The 12,793-nt window shown below is 46.8% G+C and overlaps 3 protein-coding genes and 1 pseudogene across 3 annotated transcripts; 2 read left to right on the top strand and 2 right to left on the bottom strand.

Moving 5' to 3' along the window:
- Positions 1-2,112: 2,112 nt before the first annotated feature.
- LOC115829867 (zona pellucida sperm-binding protein 4-like) lies at positions 2,113-3,929 on the bottom strand (annotated as a pseudogene).
- A 1,755-nt stretch (positions 3,930-5,684) lies between these two features.
- On the bottom strand, positions 5,685-6,954 carry LOC115829762 (zona pellucida sperm-binding protein 3-like). Its single transcript, XM_030793929.1, has 7 exons — positions 6,830-6,954; positions 6,619-6,722; positions 6,374-6,551; positions 6,187-6,301; positions 6,001-6,086; positions 5,875-5,930; positions 5,685-5,749 (listed from the first exon to the last, which is right to left on the bottom strand). The coding sequence occupies exons 1-7, from the start codon at positions 6,952-6,954 to the stop codon at positions 5,685-5,687; spliced, it is 729 nt and encodes a 242-aa protein (XP_030649789.1).
- A 308-nt stretch (positions 6,955-7,262) lies between these two features.
- On the top strand, positions 7,263-9,067 carry LOC115829902 (zona pellucida sperm-binding protein 3-like). Its single transcript, XM_030794073.1, has 8 exons — positions 7,263-7,721; positions 7,805-7,923; positions 8,031-8,134; positions 8,201-8,378; positions 8,451-8,565; positions 8,666-8,751; positions 8,822-8,913; positions 9,003-9,067. Exons 1-8 carry the CDS (start codon positions 7,263-7,265, stop codon positions 9,065-9,067), a joined length of 1,218 nt encoding a protein of 405 aa, XP_030649933.1.
- A 1,739-nt stretch (positions 9,068-10,806) lies between these two features.
- Positions 10,807-12,704, top strand: LOC115829895 (zona pellucida sperm-binding protein 4-like). The gene is made up of 8 exons (XM_030794066.1): positions 10,807-11,152; positions 11,245-11,432; positions 11,504-11,604; positions 11,675-11,832; positions 11,918-12,110; positions 12,187-12,334; positions 12,405-12,480; positions 12,559-12,704. Exons 1-8 carry the CDS (start codon positions 10,822-10,824, stop codon positions 12,633-12,635), a joined length of 1,272 nt encoding a protein of 423 aa, XP_030649926.1. The 5' UTR covers positions 10,807-10,821; the 3' UTR covers positions 12,636-12,704.
- The last annotated feature ends 89 nt before the right edge of the window (positions 12,705-12,793 follow it).

Raw genomic sequence — 12,793 nt, 5'->3', positions numbered from 1 at the left:
GCTCACGGTCAAACTCACAATATAGCACAGCCTGCTTCAGGAGATGTCATCCACCAGTACAATCCAGCACCATAACTGTTGAATGCAATCTCCACCATGCCAACAATGTCATTTTTAATAATGCTGTACATCCTTTCAATATCTATTGCATCATACATAAAAAGATATTTTATTTTATACTGTAAGCAGAGGTGCCTGTACTCAGTATTAGGCCGGTGTATGTGATTACTATTAACATATCTTGGTTTCTTTTTCTGTTCTTTTCCTCCTTCTGTTCATGTATTTTCTTACAGTTATTTCTTTTTGTGATCATATTTTGTTATGATCAAAGGGGGAATGTAAGATTATAGTGACATCTGAACAGACATGGTTCAGGATGAGAGAACTGTTTAACCTGATGGTCATATTACCATAGATACAAAGAAAGCTTCACACCTTTGGTGCCGCGTTACTGTTGGAGCCAAGAGCAATTGATTAAGGCAAAATACAACCGGTAATGGGCAAATGGCAGCCATCACAGACAAAAGGGGAATTTAGCATTAACACCTAGATTCTCATTTGCATCAAGCAATGTTGTACACCTATTGTCTGTTTGCTTCATGGTATAAAAGGCCGATCATGGTAACAGTTATTTAAGTTAAGCTTTGGCACAAGCAGACGTACTGCCGGATTCCACCACCACCAATAAATCGTTTCTCCAAGCGCGCTTTTGGTATGGTTCGTTTACTTGTAAAATCACAAGAAAATCCAACAGAATGCTTTGAAGAAGAGTGAAGGAGGTAAATGTCTTTCAAGTCAAGTCAAAAAAATAAAGTATAAAGTCACAGTCTAAATTTGGGGTTGTGCGTGTGGTGCTGGGAGTTGAGTGCAAGAGTGGGGCTGGCCTAGTGCGGTTTGCGGGGTTATCCTGCCGCCGTGGCAGGAGAGGAGTAAGGTTGGCAGTTCTTGACTCTGGCTCTTCAATTCAGGAATCGTCAATCCAGGGGTCTAGAGATCTCGTCTGGGTTAGCTCACCATCAGACTCAATTCAACTCAGAAACCTGAACAATTCGGGAGTCTGTATCACTCGACAGATTTCCATAAGTAGGGTGTTACAAAAATGTGTCAAATCATTAAATGATGGTAAAAAGGGAATGCGTCTGCTACTGAACATATGAGAGAGTTTAGCAACAGTTAACAGCAATTTAGATGATATTCAATGCAAACGAATAGATTAGAAATAAATTAGTGCACAACCCCTTGGAGGCATACCCAATAGTGACTGGATTGTCAAGTGAGCAGAGCCGCCTTTGGGAAAGGTATTTTTCATCCCATTCTAAGGCACCTGCAAGTTTGCCCCAGGAAAGCAGTTTCACCAACTCGAGAGATTGCCCGACTACAATGAACATCAGATGGAGTTATAGATTTAAATGCATTTCATCTATTCAGTTGGTCTCAACATTGGTGGGGACACAACACCCCCCGCCCCCTCCCTGGGGGCTGTATACATTGCAAAATGTATACAGTAATGTGACCACTACAAAAAAAAAAAAAGGGCCGTTTAATGCTGACAACCAAATAGCATGTTAATAAATTCAGAGCTTATATTAAACTAACAGATCAAAGCCTAAAAGAAAGTACATTTTAGGAAATTACTTGTAAAGCAGCTCCTAATGACTTTTTTTGGCTGCCATCCTGACTGAGCAGATCACCAAATTAGCCTAACTGCCACACACAGTAATGTTTAGGGTTGCCGCCCATCCCGTTCATTGAAAAATGAAATGCACTGTCTTGCCAAAGCAATACAAGATTTGTCCTGTATTTGATGGACAGTGGTGTGTTCACAGAAGCAGTTTTGGCAAGTCAACCCCCCCACCCCCCCACTGTTGGGCACATGTGCTCATGCTTTGCAGCAGTCAACTGAAGTTACCTAAAAGGAGTTTGAGGACAGCAAAACTGCTCAGTTAGCTATTATGTAAGTGACCACTCAAGTTATACAGGTAATGCCTTCAAAATATTAAGCCATCAAGGGTTCAGTAATTGAGACCAGAGACAAGTCACCTAAAGGCAACCTCCTTTATTCAGAAAAGGAATAAGCAAGTATAATCGGCCATCAGGTGAAGCAGACATCCCTCAAGGGATGAAGATCACTCCCTTACTAGACACCAAGGTCTCTTGGGCAGCACCTTTTACTGCATCAGCATGCCTCCCTGTGAAGGACAAGAGAACATGGTAGATAAGCAGCATCAGGGAACAACTTCCTCTACAACGCTGGAGTCGCTACTCACTCTGCCTGCCGCACTGCTTCTCACAGGACTGGTTGGCGGATGGAGAACACACAGCTGTATTACAGTGGATGAACACCTAGGAAGAGGGGAGCCATACATTAGCTGTAGTGGTGTTGGAGGACTGTATGAAGGAACAGATCAAGTACCTGCTCCTGCAAAGGAACCAGGGACTCAGGATCCACAAGGTAAACATCTTTAGGACAAAGCGCTTGTAGTGGCTTGGGAATTGAAGCCCGGAGGACCCATCCACTGGGATCAGATTAGTCAGGTAACGGTCATCCCGGTACGGACACCTGCAGGGACAACCAGAATCAGACTAGACAGTGCCGAAGACCTGTACAAGCAGGAGGATGCCAGCTTGGCAGTTACCCATCCACAAGGAGGTCCCAACGAGGTACGCTTTCAGAGCTGGGGGTAGATGTCGCCCAACAGTCACCCAAGGTCAGGACAAGATTGGGATCGGTCCTCTCCAAAACACGCACTTCCGCATACACTGGTTCCCGTAGGACCTTTGTGACTGGGTAGTCAGCGTCACTGTAGTACGAGGTATATGCTGCGTCGCCTGTGGAAATTTGGGAGGGGTCGGCACATCATTTGTGTCAAGAACAGGCTTGCAAGAGCATGGTGACAGGTCTGGTGAGGCTCACCTTCCCACGCATCCCTTTGCGAAGCATTCACCATTCGCCAGCCTCAGTTCCACTCGTAGGGGGCCAGGGGCAGCCACCGGAGGGGGTGGAGGAACTGTGTTGACCTCAATAACCAGGGCCTCAACCGCAGTACCAGAATACCTGCACTGGAAGAGAAGCCTAGACACAAAAGGCAACCATTAGCCGAGAGCCTGCAGAATAAGCGTCCCCCTGTGCATGAAACACTTACTCGAAATGGCTGTCCCTGGTGATGGAGCCGAGGGGGCCGACCCCCACTTCGTAGGAAGAGGACATGATGTTCTCATAGACGATGTAGTCGTCACCTTCCTCCTGCAAAAGGAAATTTGCTTTGTACCATGAGGGCTTCCATGCAAGCTCAGTTAGAAGAACAGGATACCAACCATCATGGTGGTCCCACACGCTGTGACGGGGAACTGGAATATGGCAAAGGCTGCAGTGGTGCCAACAGGACTGCAGGGGGCATCACTTCCACCCAACAAGCTGATGGAATCCAAACTGAGCTCAGGTAATGTGGCATCCCTGGCTACCACCACCACAAACTGACCATCCCTGGTACACTGCACCGGTCACTGGTTGCAAAAATAGTGGTTTAAGAAACACCCCACATGGTTACGATGGTACGGGTCACAAAGACATTACCCAAAACACATTAGTGTCTTACCTGCCTTCCCATAATAGCATTTCCGGCCATCAAAACAGCAGTTTATAGATTCACACTCAGCAGCAGTAATGTCAGGTTCACCACAATGCACCTTATCAAAGTCATCCACGTCACACCTCTGGAACGGTTCAGCCTTAAGTGGCAGTGGCTGCTTTGGCTCGTATCTCTGTGGGGCAGATTGCTGTTGGAACTGCTGCTGCTGCTGCTGTGACATCTGGGAAGCTGGAGTTTGTGGTTTCTCTGCTCCTGACCACCAAGGCACTGCATTGCAGACTGCACTAAAGCAGACACAAATGGCTACAACACGCCAATGGAATGCCACACTCTTGCCATAGTTCCACAATTGCTTGTGACAGTAGGTACCTACTCCTGCGGTCACTTTTAAAGCACCTTGATTGGCTTGAATTCCCGGCAATTCCCCATGTCGTCCAATCAATGTCAATCAGTTCCCCAGCCATCTCTAATCAAAATAGTTGGACCAGAAGCTCTTATTGGTCATGCAGATCATTGAGTGTCATGACTTCTAACGACCCGTTTTGTAGAACAACTACATTTAGTCGCTATGTAATGAGTGTGAGTATTTTGAAGCTGGTTGCTAATGATTTATTTTAGAGTTGGCTTCCAAAGACGCCGTTCAAGAGTACTAATCCTTCTATCGTTTGGCGCAGAGAAAGAAAAAAGAAATACAGACCATAGCAGTACATCCAACTTTGACTATTAGCTCGACTAGTGTACATTCTAGCAGGCTGAACCTTTTCAGTAATATACAACATGTAATTAGCTTACAAGCTATTCATTGTAAAACTGCTCATGCTCTATCAGGAACTTTGATGTGTAGTTAGAAGCAAATTAAGTCATGGAGCTGAGTGCAGTGCAACTCAGCATGGCTCTGGGTCAGTTTCTTAAGATACTGCCATTTTGAATTCACCCTCAATTATTTCTAAGCTTAACTGGTGTTATGACAGGTGAGCCTTTAGAAAGCAATAGCCACTCTGGTCATTCCTTTGTACTTAACATGTGAAGGCCATCAACAACCTTTGCTAATCTTTTTAGATGGGACACATTTGTAAGGATCTCAATTTAACATTTCAAAAGAGATTGTCTACACATCAGGCAAAATGCATCTTTTTAAATAAATAACATTTGGTTATGTCTCTTATTCCTCATACAACTACTCAGACTGTGTGCATGCAACTGTTTCCAGAAGGTCATATTCTTTGGTTCCACTGAAAGTTCTGCAAGGCTGTGTATCAAATTCTTGAAGGGACCCTGCATAACTTGCTTGGACTAAAAATTCAGCAGCTCTTGACGAGCCCAGATTAGTCACTGGAAGCTCAAGGAGAATTCCCAATATGCCAGTGCATCCACAGTTCAAAATGGGCTGAGCCTCAGAAAAGGCCAGAGGACAGCCCCTGAGTGACAGTTTGACATTTTCCTTCTCTACACTACCACTTTGGAAAAGTGCTTGTAAAGAGGACCAGTTCAATTTTAACTTACTGGTCAGTATGGTCACACAGACTTTGAAGTCGCACATGAGACACTCACGTTGCCCATTCATAAGCTCTCTATAAAAGCCAATTATGATCTTGAATGTTAGAAAATGGACCAAAAAAAAAAAGCACCAATGTCCAGAAAATGAGAGGAAAAGTAGAAGGCAGCTGATACAGCTAAAAAGAAGTTGATTTTATTAAGTGAAAACCTCTCTGGTTTAATAAACATCACCAGCATTAAAATCAGATCATCCCAGCTTTCACTGATGGAAGCTAATGTTTAACCATAGCCACTTAACGCACAGCCTGCTTTAACTGCACTGCCTGGTGAAAAGAGTCAATTCCATGATGCAACAGGGAAAGCTCTCCTGTAGCTTAAGAAAAAGTTACAGCCTTTACCAAGTCAGCTGGCTTTGCTTAAAATGATTGGCTATTATGGAAGTTAGTGGAATAAAAGACATTAGTGCCAAGTGACCTGAAGCACATTTCTGGGCTTCACAAGATGCATGAACAGAATACCCATCTTACAGCAGCCCCCCCCCCAAAAACAGACTGGCACGGTTCATGGATATTTTATAGCTCTTTATTTGGTAGAACTTCAACCAGCCAATGGATTCTCCTTGACAACGAGACTGAGGGAAGCCTCACCCTCCCATTCAAGAGCTAGGAACAAAAAGGAAACCAGTTAGTCCACACAGAACAGTGCTCCCATGACAGGGCATCAAAGAATTCTTGCTCAAGTTAGTCCACACCTGCATCTGCCTCTAGATCTCTTCCCTTCCTAAAGCCACAGCCAGAATCGCAGCAGCCACACACCTGGTCATCTCTATCCGCGGCGGTCCATCTGAGGGAGACGGCTTGTTTAAGCTACAGGCACCTTAACTGCTTGGGATCAGAACGTACTGGACACATACCCATTGGGAGAGAAGGAACAAGCCTTGTGCTCCGCGTCGGTAGGAGATGAAGCCGCCGTGGCCTTCAAGAAGCACGTGATGTAGATCTGCAAAAGCAGCTTGGCTCAGCAAGACTTGCCCTAAAGCTCAAGAAACGGTACAAAGGAGCAGACTTCCAAGCCACAACACCAACGTCCCCTTACGTACCAGGCCGCTGTCCTGCTGGAACCTGAAGGCCTCCAACTGAAACTGGAGCTTATCGTCCTGGATCCTGTTCAGGAAGCGTGAATCCGAGCCCGTAATCTTGGCGTCGACCATGCACCTGCAGGAAGGAATGCATATCGTCGCTGTACTTCAGGAGCGAGCTCATTCTTTTGGGAGGACCCACCCTTACCCGTGGTTGTCAATGAAGGTATAACTGGGAACAGAGTTCACGTCCGGGGCCGTGGTAGCCACGCAGCTGTCCACAAACACACGCAGGGGCACGTGCATGTACTGCATCACAACAGCTTCAATATGGATGAGGTCACCCAGGAAGTACTGATTGGAAGGTCTCTCAAACTGCCAGTCATCTGCAAAGAAAAGCCAGTATTGAAGCAACATCCACGTTAGACGGAGGATTTTCACAGCCCTACCCACCAGTCATGAGCTGAAGGGAGAAAACAAGGAGTTCCTCTGCGATCTTGGTGGCAGCATAAGGGATCCAAGTGGGTCTCAGGGCATCACTGCTCACATCAGCTCTCCTGTAGTTCAGATGCAGGCATTGCATTTATTGCCACAAACCTCATTCTGAAATTAGACCAGCAACCAAAAAGTGCAGGAAGGGTGTGGGAGCAGAATCACACCTCACCTTGCATAGTGACACTCGATACCAACCACAGCATCGCCCGTCCTAACAACTGGAGTGCCACTGAGAGCCTCTGGTGCATAGACAAGGGTGAAGGAGTAGATGAGCCCATCCTCAGTCATCTGCATTGAACACAGCAGTTAGTGTATAGAATTCAGCTTTGGGCTCACGGCGCTCAATTCGTTGTCCAAATGCGTACACGGAACAGGTGTGGCTCCGCCCACCAAAGACGAGTCTAATTAACCACTGGACCTTTTGGGTCTTGAACTTGTATTATTTAAAGGAAACATGGAGTAGAGCGCTGCTTTTTTAACTCAAAAGGTCCAGTGGTTAATTAGACTCGTCTTTGGTGGGCAGAGCCACACCTGTTCCGTGTGCCTCAAAAAGGCAAGACCAGGGTAGGCACGCAGATGAGAGTGCCTTTGTGGTTGCAATTATGGGATTCAAGTTTGGCTTTGGTAGATTGCTGGTACTATTTGCCTTTAGCTTGAGTGAGGCGCAGCAGACCTCTTGGCAAAAGCCTGTTCAGCAGGAAGCTCCTAAGCGGCAGAGGCCAATGCAGAAACCTGTGCAAGAGCCAGTGGACTTCCAGTCCAAGCAGGTGCTGCAGGGTCCTGTCAAGGAGTTGGCTTGGAGGTTTCCAATGGCTCCAGTGGAAGCAGAGAAGCCAGAGGTGGCATTTGAATTGAAAACGCCTCTTCCTGCTAACACTGTTGCGGTTCGGTGCGGTGAGAACGTGGTGCAGGTGGAGGTGAAGAAGGACCTCTTTGGCATCAACCAGCCCATCCAGCCATCAGCTCTTACCCTGGGAGATTGTGCTGCTGCTGGGGAAGATGCAGCAACTCAGACCCTGATCTTTGAATCTGAACTGCAGGCGTGTGGCAGTGTACTAACGGTAGGGGTACGCATTTGGACAATGAATTGAGTGCCGTGAGCCCAAAGCTGAATTCTATACACTAACTGCTGTGTTCAATGCAGATGACTGAGGATGGGCTCATCTACTCCTTCACCCTTGTCTATGCACCAGAGGCTCTCAGTGGCACTCCAGTTGTTAGGACGGGCGATGCTGTGGTTGGTATCGAGTGTCACTATGCAAGGTGAGGTGTGATTCTGCTCCCACACCCTTCCTGCACTTTTTGGTTGCTGGTCTAATTTCAGAATGAGGTTTGTGGCAATAAATGCAATGCCTGCATCTGAACTACAGGAGAGCTGATGTGAGCAGTGATGCCCTGAGACCCACTTGGATCCCTTATGCTGCCACCAAGATCGCAGAGGAACTCCTTGTTTTCTCCCTTCGGCTCATGACTGGTGGGTAGGCTGTGAAAATCCTCCGTCTAACGTGGATGTTGCTTCAATACTGGCTTTTCTTTGCAGATGACTGGCAGTTTGAGAGACCTTCCAATCAGTACTTCCTGGGTGACCTCATCCATATTGAAGCTGTTGTGATGCAGTACATGCACGTGCCCCTGCGTGTGTTTGTGGACAGTTGCGTGGCTACCACGGCCCCGGACGTGAACTCTGTTCCCAGTTATACCTTCATTGACAACCACGGGTAAGGGTGGGTCCTCCCAAAAGAATGAGCTCGCTCCTGAAGTACAGCGACGATATGCATTCCTTCCTGCAGGTGCATGGTCGACGCCAAGATTACGGGCTCGGATTCACGCTTCCTGAACAGGATCCAGGACGATAAGCTCCAGTTTCAGTTGGAGGCCTTCAGGTTCCAGCAGGACAGCGGCCTGGTACGTAAGGGGACGTTGGTGTTGTGGCTTGGAAGTCTGCTCCTTTGTACCGTTTCTTGAGCTTTAGGGCAAGTCTTGCTGAGCCAAGCTGCTTTTGCAGATCTACATCACGTGCTTCTTGAAGGCCACGGCGGCTTCATCTCCTACCGACGCGGAGCACAAGGCTTGTTCCTTCTCTCCCAATGGGTATGTGTCCAGTACGTTCTGATCCCAAGCAGTTAAGGTGCCTGTAGCTTAAACAAGCCGTCTCCCTCAGATGGACCGCCGCGGATAGAGATGACCAGGTGTGTGGCTGCTGCGATTCTGGCTGTGGCTTTAGGAAGGGAAGAGATCTAGAGGCAGATGCAGGTGTGGACTAACTTGAGCAAGAATTCTTTGATGCCCTGTCATGGGAGCACTGTTCTGTGTGGACTAACTGGTTTCCTTTTTGTTCCTAGCTCTTGAATGGGAGGGTGAGGCTTCCCTCAGTCTCGTTGTCAAGGAGAATCCATTGGCTGGTTGAAGTTCTACCAAATAAAGAGCTATAAAATATCCATGAACCGTGCCAGTCTGTTTTTGGGGGGGGGGCTGCTGTAAGATGGGTATTCTGTTCATGCATCTTGTGAAGCCCAGAAATGTGCTTCAGGTCACTTGGCACTAATGTCTTTTATTCCACTAACTTCCATAATAGCCATCATTTTAAGCAAAGCCAGCTGACTTGGTAAAGGCTGTAACTTTTTCTTAAGCTACAGGAGAGCTTTCCCTGTTGCATCATGGAATTGACTCTTTTCACCAGGCAGTGCAGTTAAAGCAGGCTGTGCGTTAAGTGGCTATGGTTAAACATTAGCTTCCATCAGTGAAAGCTGGGATGATCTGATTTTAATGCTGGTGATGTTATTAAACCAGAGAGGTTTTCACTTAATAAAATCAACTTCTTTTTAGCTGTATCAGCTGCCTTCTACTTTTCCTCTCATTTTCTGGACATTGGTGCTTTTTTTTTTTGGTCCATTTTCTAACATTCAAGATCATAATTGGCTTTTATAGAGAGCTTATGAATGGGCAACGTGAGTGTCTCATGTGCGACTTCAAAGTCTGTGTGACCATACTGACCAGTAAGTTAAAATTGAACTGGTCCTCTTTACAAGCACTTTTCCAAAGTGGTAGTGTAGAGAAGGAAAATGTCAAACTGTCACTCAGGGGCTGTCCTCTGGCCTTTTCTGAGGCTCAGCCCATTTTGAACTGTGGATGCACTGGCATATTGGGAATTCTCCTTGAGCTTCCAGTGACTAATCTGGGCTCGTCAAGAGCTGCTGAATTTTTAGTCCAAGCAAGTTATGCAGGGTCCCTTCAAGAATTTGATACACAGCCTTGCAGAACTTTCAGTGGAACCAAAGAATATGACCTTCTGGAAACAGTTGCATGCACACAGTCTGAGTAGTTGTATGAGGAATAAGAGACATAACCAAATGTTATTTATTTAAAAAGATGCATTTTGCCTGATGTGTAGACAATCTCTTTTGAAATGTTAAATTGAGATCCTTACAAATGTGTCCCATCTAAAAAGATTAGCAAAGGTTGTTGATGGCCTTCACATGTTAAGTACAAAGGAATGACCAGAGTGGCTATTGCTTTCTAAAGGCTCACCTGTCATAACACCAGTTAAGCTTAGAAATAATTGAGGGTGAATTCAAAATGGCAGTATCTTAAGAAACTGACCCAGAGCCATGCTGAGTTGCACTGCACTCAGCTCCATGACTTAATTTGCTTCTAACTACACATCAAAGTTCCTGATAGAGCATGAGCAGTTTTACAATGAATAGCTTGTAAGCTAATTACATGTTGTATATTACTGAAAAGGTTCAGCCTGCTAGAATGTACACTAGTCGAGCTAATAGTCAAAGTTGGATGTACTGCTATGGTCTGTATTTTCTTTTTTCTTTCTCTGCGCCAAACGATAGAAGGATTAGTACTCTTGAACGGCGTCTTTGGAAGCCAACTCTAAAATAAATCATTAGCAACCAGCTTCAAAATACTCACACTCATTACATAGCGACTAAATGTAGTTGTTCTACAAAACGGGTCGTTAGAAGTCATGACACTCAATGATCTGCATGACCAATAAGAGCTTCTGGTCCAACTATTTTGATTAGAGATGGCTGGGGAACTGATTGACATTGATTGGACGACATGGGGAATTGCCGGGAATTCAAGCCAATCAAGGTGCTTTAAAAGTGACCGCAGGAGTAGGTACCTACTGTCACAAGCAATTGTGGAACTATGGCAAGAGTGTGGCATTCCATTGGCGTTGTAGCCATTTGTGTCTGCTTTAGTGCAGTCTGCAATGCAGTGCCTTGGTGGTCAGGAGCAGAGAAACCACAAACTCCAGCTTCCCAGATGTCACAGCAGCAGCAGCAGCAGTTCCAACAGCAATCTGCCCCACAGAGATACGAGCCAAAGCAGCCACTGCCACTTAAGGCTGAACCGTTCCAGAGGTGTGACGTGGATGACTTTGATAAGGTGCATTGTGGTGAACCTGACATTACTGCTGCTGAGTGTGAATCTATAAACTGCTGTTTTGATGGCCGGAAATGCTATTATGGGAAGGCAGGTAAGACACTAATGTGTTTTGGGTAATGTCTTTGTGACCCGTACCATCGTAACCATGTGGGGTGTTTCTTAAACCACTATTTTTGCAACCAGTGACCGTGCAGTGTACCAGGGATGGTCAGTTTGTGGTGGTGGTAGCCAGGGATGCCACATTACCTGAGCTCAGTTTGGATTCCATCAGCTTGTTGGGTGGAAGTGATGCCCCCTGCAGTCCTGTTGGCACCACTGCAGCCTTTGCCATATTCCAGTTCCCCGTCACAGCGTGTGGGACCACCATGATGGTTGGTATCCTGTTCTTCTAACTGAGCTTGCATGGAAGCCCTCATGGTACAAAGCAAATTTCCTTTTGCAGGAGGAAGGTGACGACTACATCGTCTATGAGAACATCATGTCCTCTTCCTACGAAGTGGGGGTCGGCCCCCTCGGCTCCATCACCAGGGACAGCCATTTCGAGTAAGTGTTTCATGCACAGGGGGACGCTTATTCTGCAGGCTCTCGGCTAATGGTTGCCTTTTGTGTCTAGGCTTCTCTTCCAGTGCAGGTATTCTGGTACTGCGGTTGAGGCCCTGGTTATTGAGGTCAACACAGTTCCTCCACCCCCTCCGGTGGCTGCCCCTGGCCCCCTACGAGTGGAACTGAGGCTGGCGAATGGTGAATGCTTCGCAAAGGGATGCGTGGAAGGTGAGCCTCACCAGACCTGTCACCATGCTCTTGCAAGCCTGTTCTTGACACAAATGATGTGCCGACCCCTCCCAAATTTCCACAGGCGACGCAGCATATACCTCGTACTACAGTGACGCTGACTACCCAGTCACAAAGGTCCTACGGGAACCAGTGTATGCGGAAGTGCGTGTTTTGGAGAGGACCGATCCCAATCTTGTCCTGACCTTGGGTGACTGTTGGGCGACATCTACCCCCAGCTCTGAAAGCGTACCTCGTTGGGACCTCCTTGTGGATGGGTAACTGCCAAGCTGGCATCCTCCTGCTTGTACAGGTCCTCGGCACTGTCTAGTCTGATTCTGGTTGTCCCTGCAGGTGTCCGTACCGGGATGACCGTTACCTGACTAATCTGATCCCAGTGGATGGGTCCTCCGGGCTTCAATTCCCAAGCCACTACAAGCGCTTTGTCCTAAAGATGTTTACCTTTGTGGATCCTGAGTCCCTGGTTCCTTTGCAGGAGCAGGTACTTGATCTGTTCCTTCATACAGTCCTCCAACACCACTACAGCTAATGTATGGCTCCCCTCTTCCTAGGTGTTCATCCACTGTAATACAGCTGTGTGTTCTCCATCCGCCAACCAGTCCTGTGAGAAGCAGTGCGGCAGGCAGAGTGAGTAGCGACTCCAGCGTTGTAGAGGAAGTTGTTCCCTGATGCTGCTTATCTACCATGTTCTCTTGTCCTTCACAGGGAGGCATGCTGATGCAGTAAAAGGTGCTGCCCAAGAGACCTTGGTGTCTAGTAAGGGAGTGATCTTCATCCCTTGAGGGATGTCTGCTTCACCTGATGGCCGATTATACTTGCTTATTCCTTTTCTGAATAAAGGAGGTTGCCTTTAGGTGACTTGTCTCTGGTCTCAATTACTGAACCCTTGATGGCTTAATATTTTGAAGGCATTACCTGTATAACTTGAGTGGTCACTTAC

This window comes from Chanos chanos, chromosome 16 (genome assembly GCF_902362185.1).
Source record: "Chanos chanos chromosome 16, fChaCha1.1, whole genome shotgun sequence".
In the NCBI taxonomy this organism is placed as follows: Eukaryota; Metazoa; Chordata; class Actinopteri; order Gonorynchiformes; family Chanidae; genus Chanos; species Chanos chanos.
Note: the sequence above shows the minus strand (reverse complement) of the source record. Positions and strands in the feature narration are given on the sequence as shown.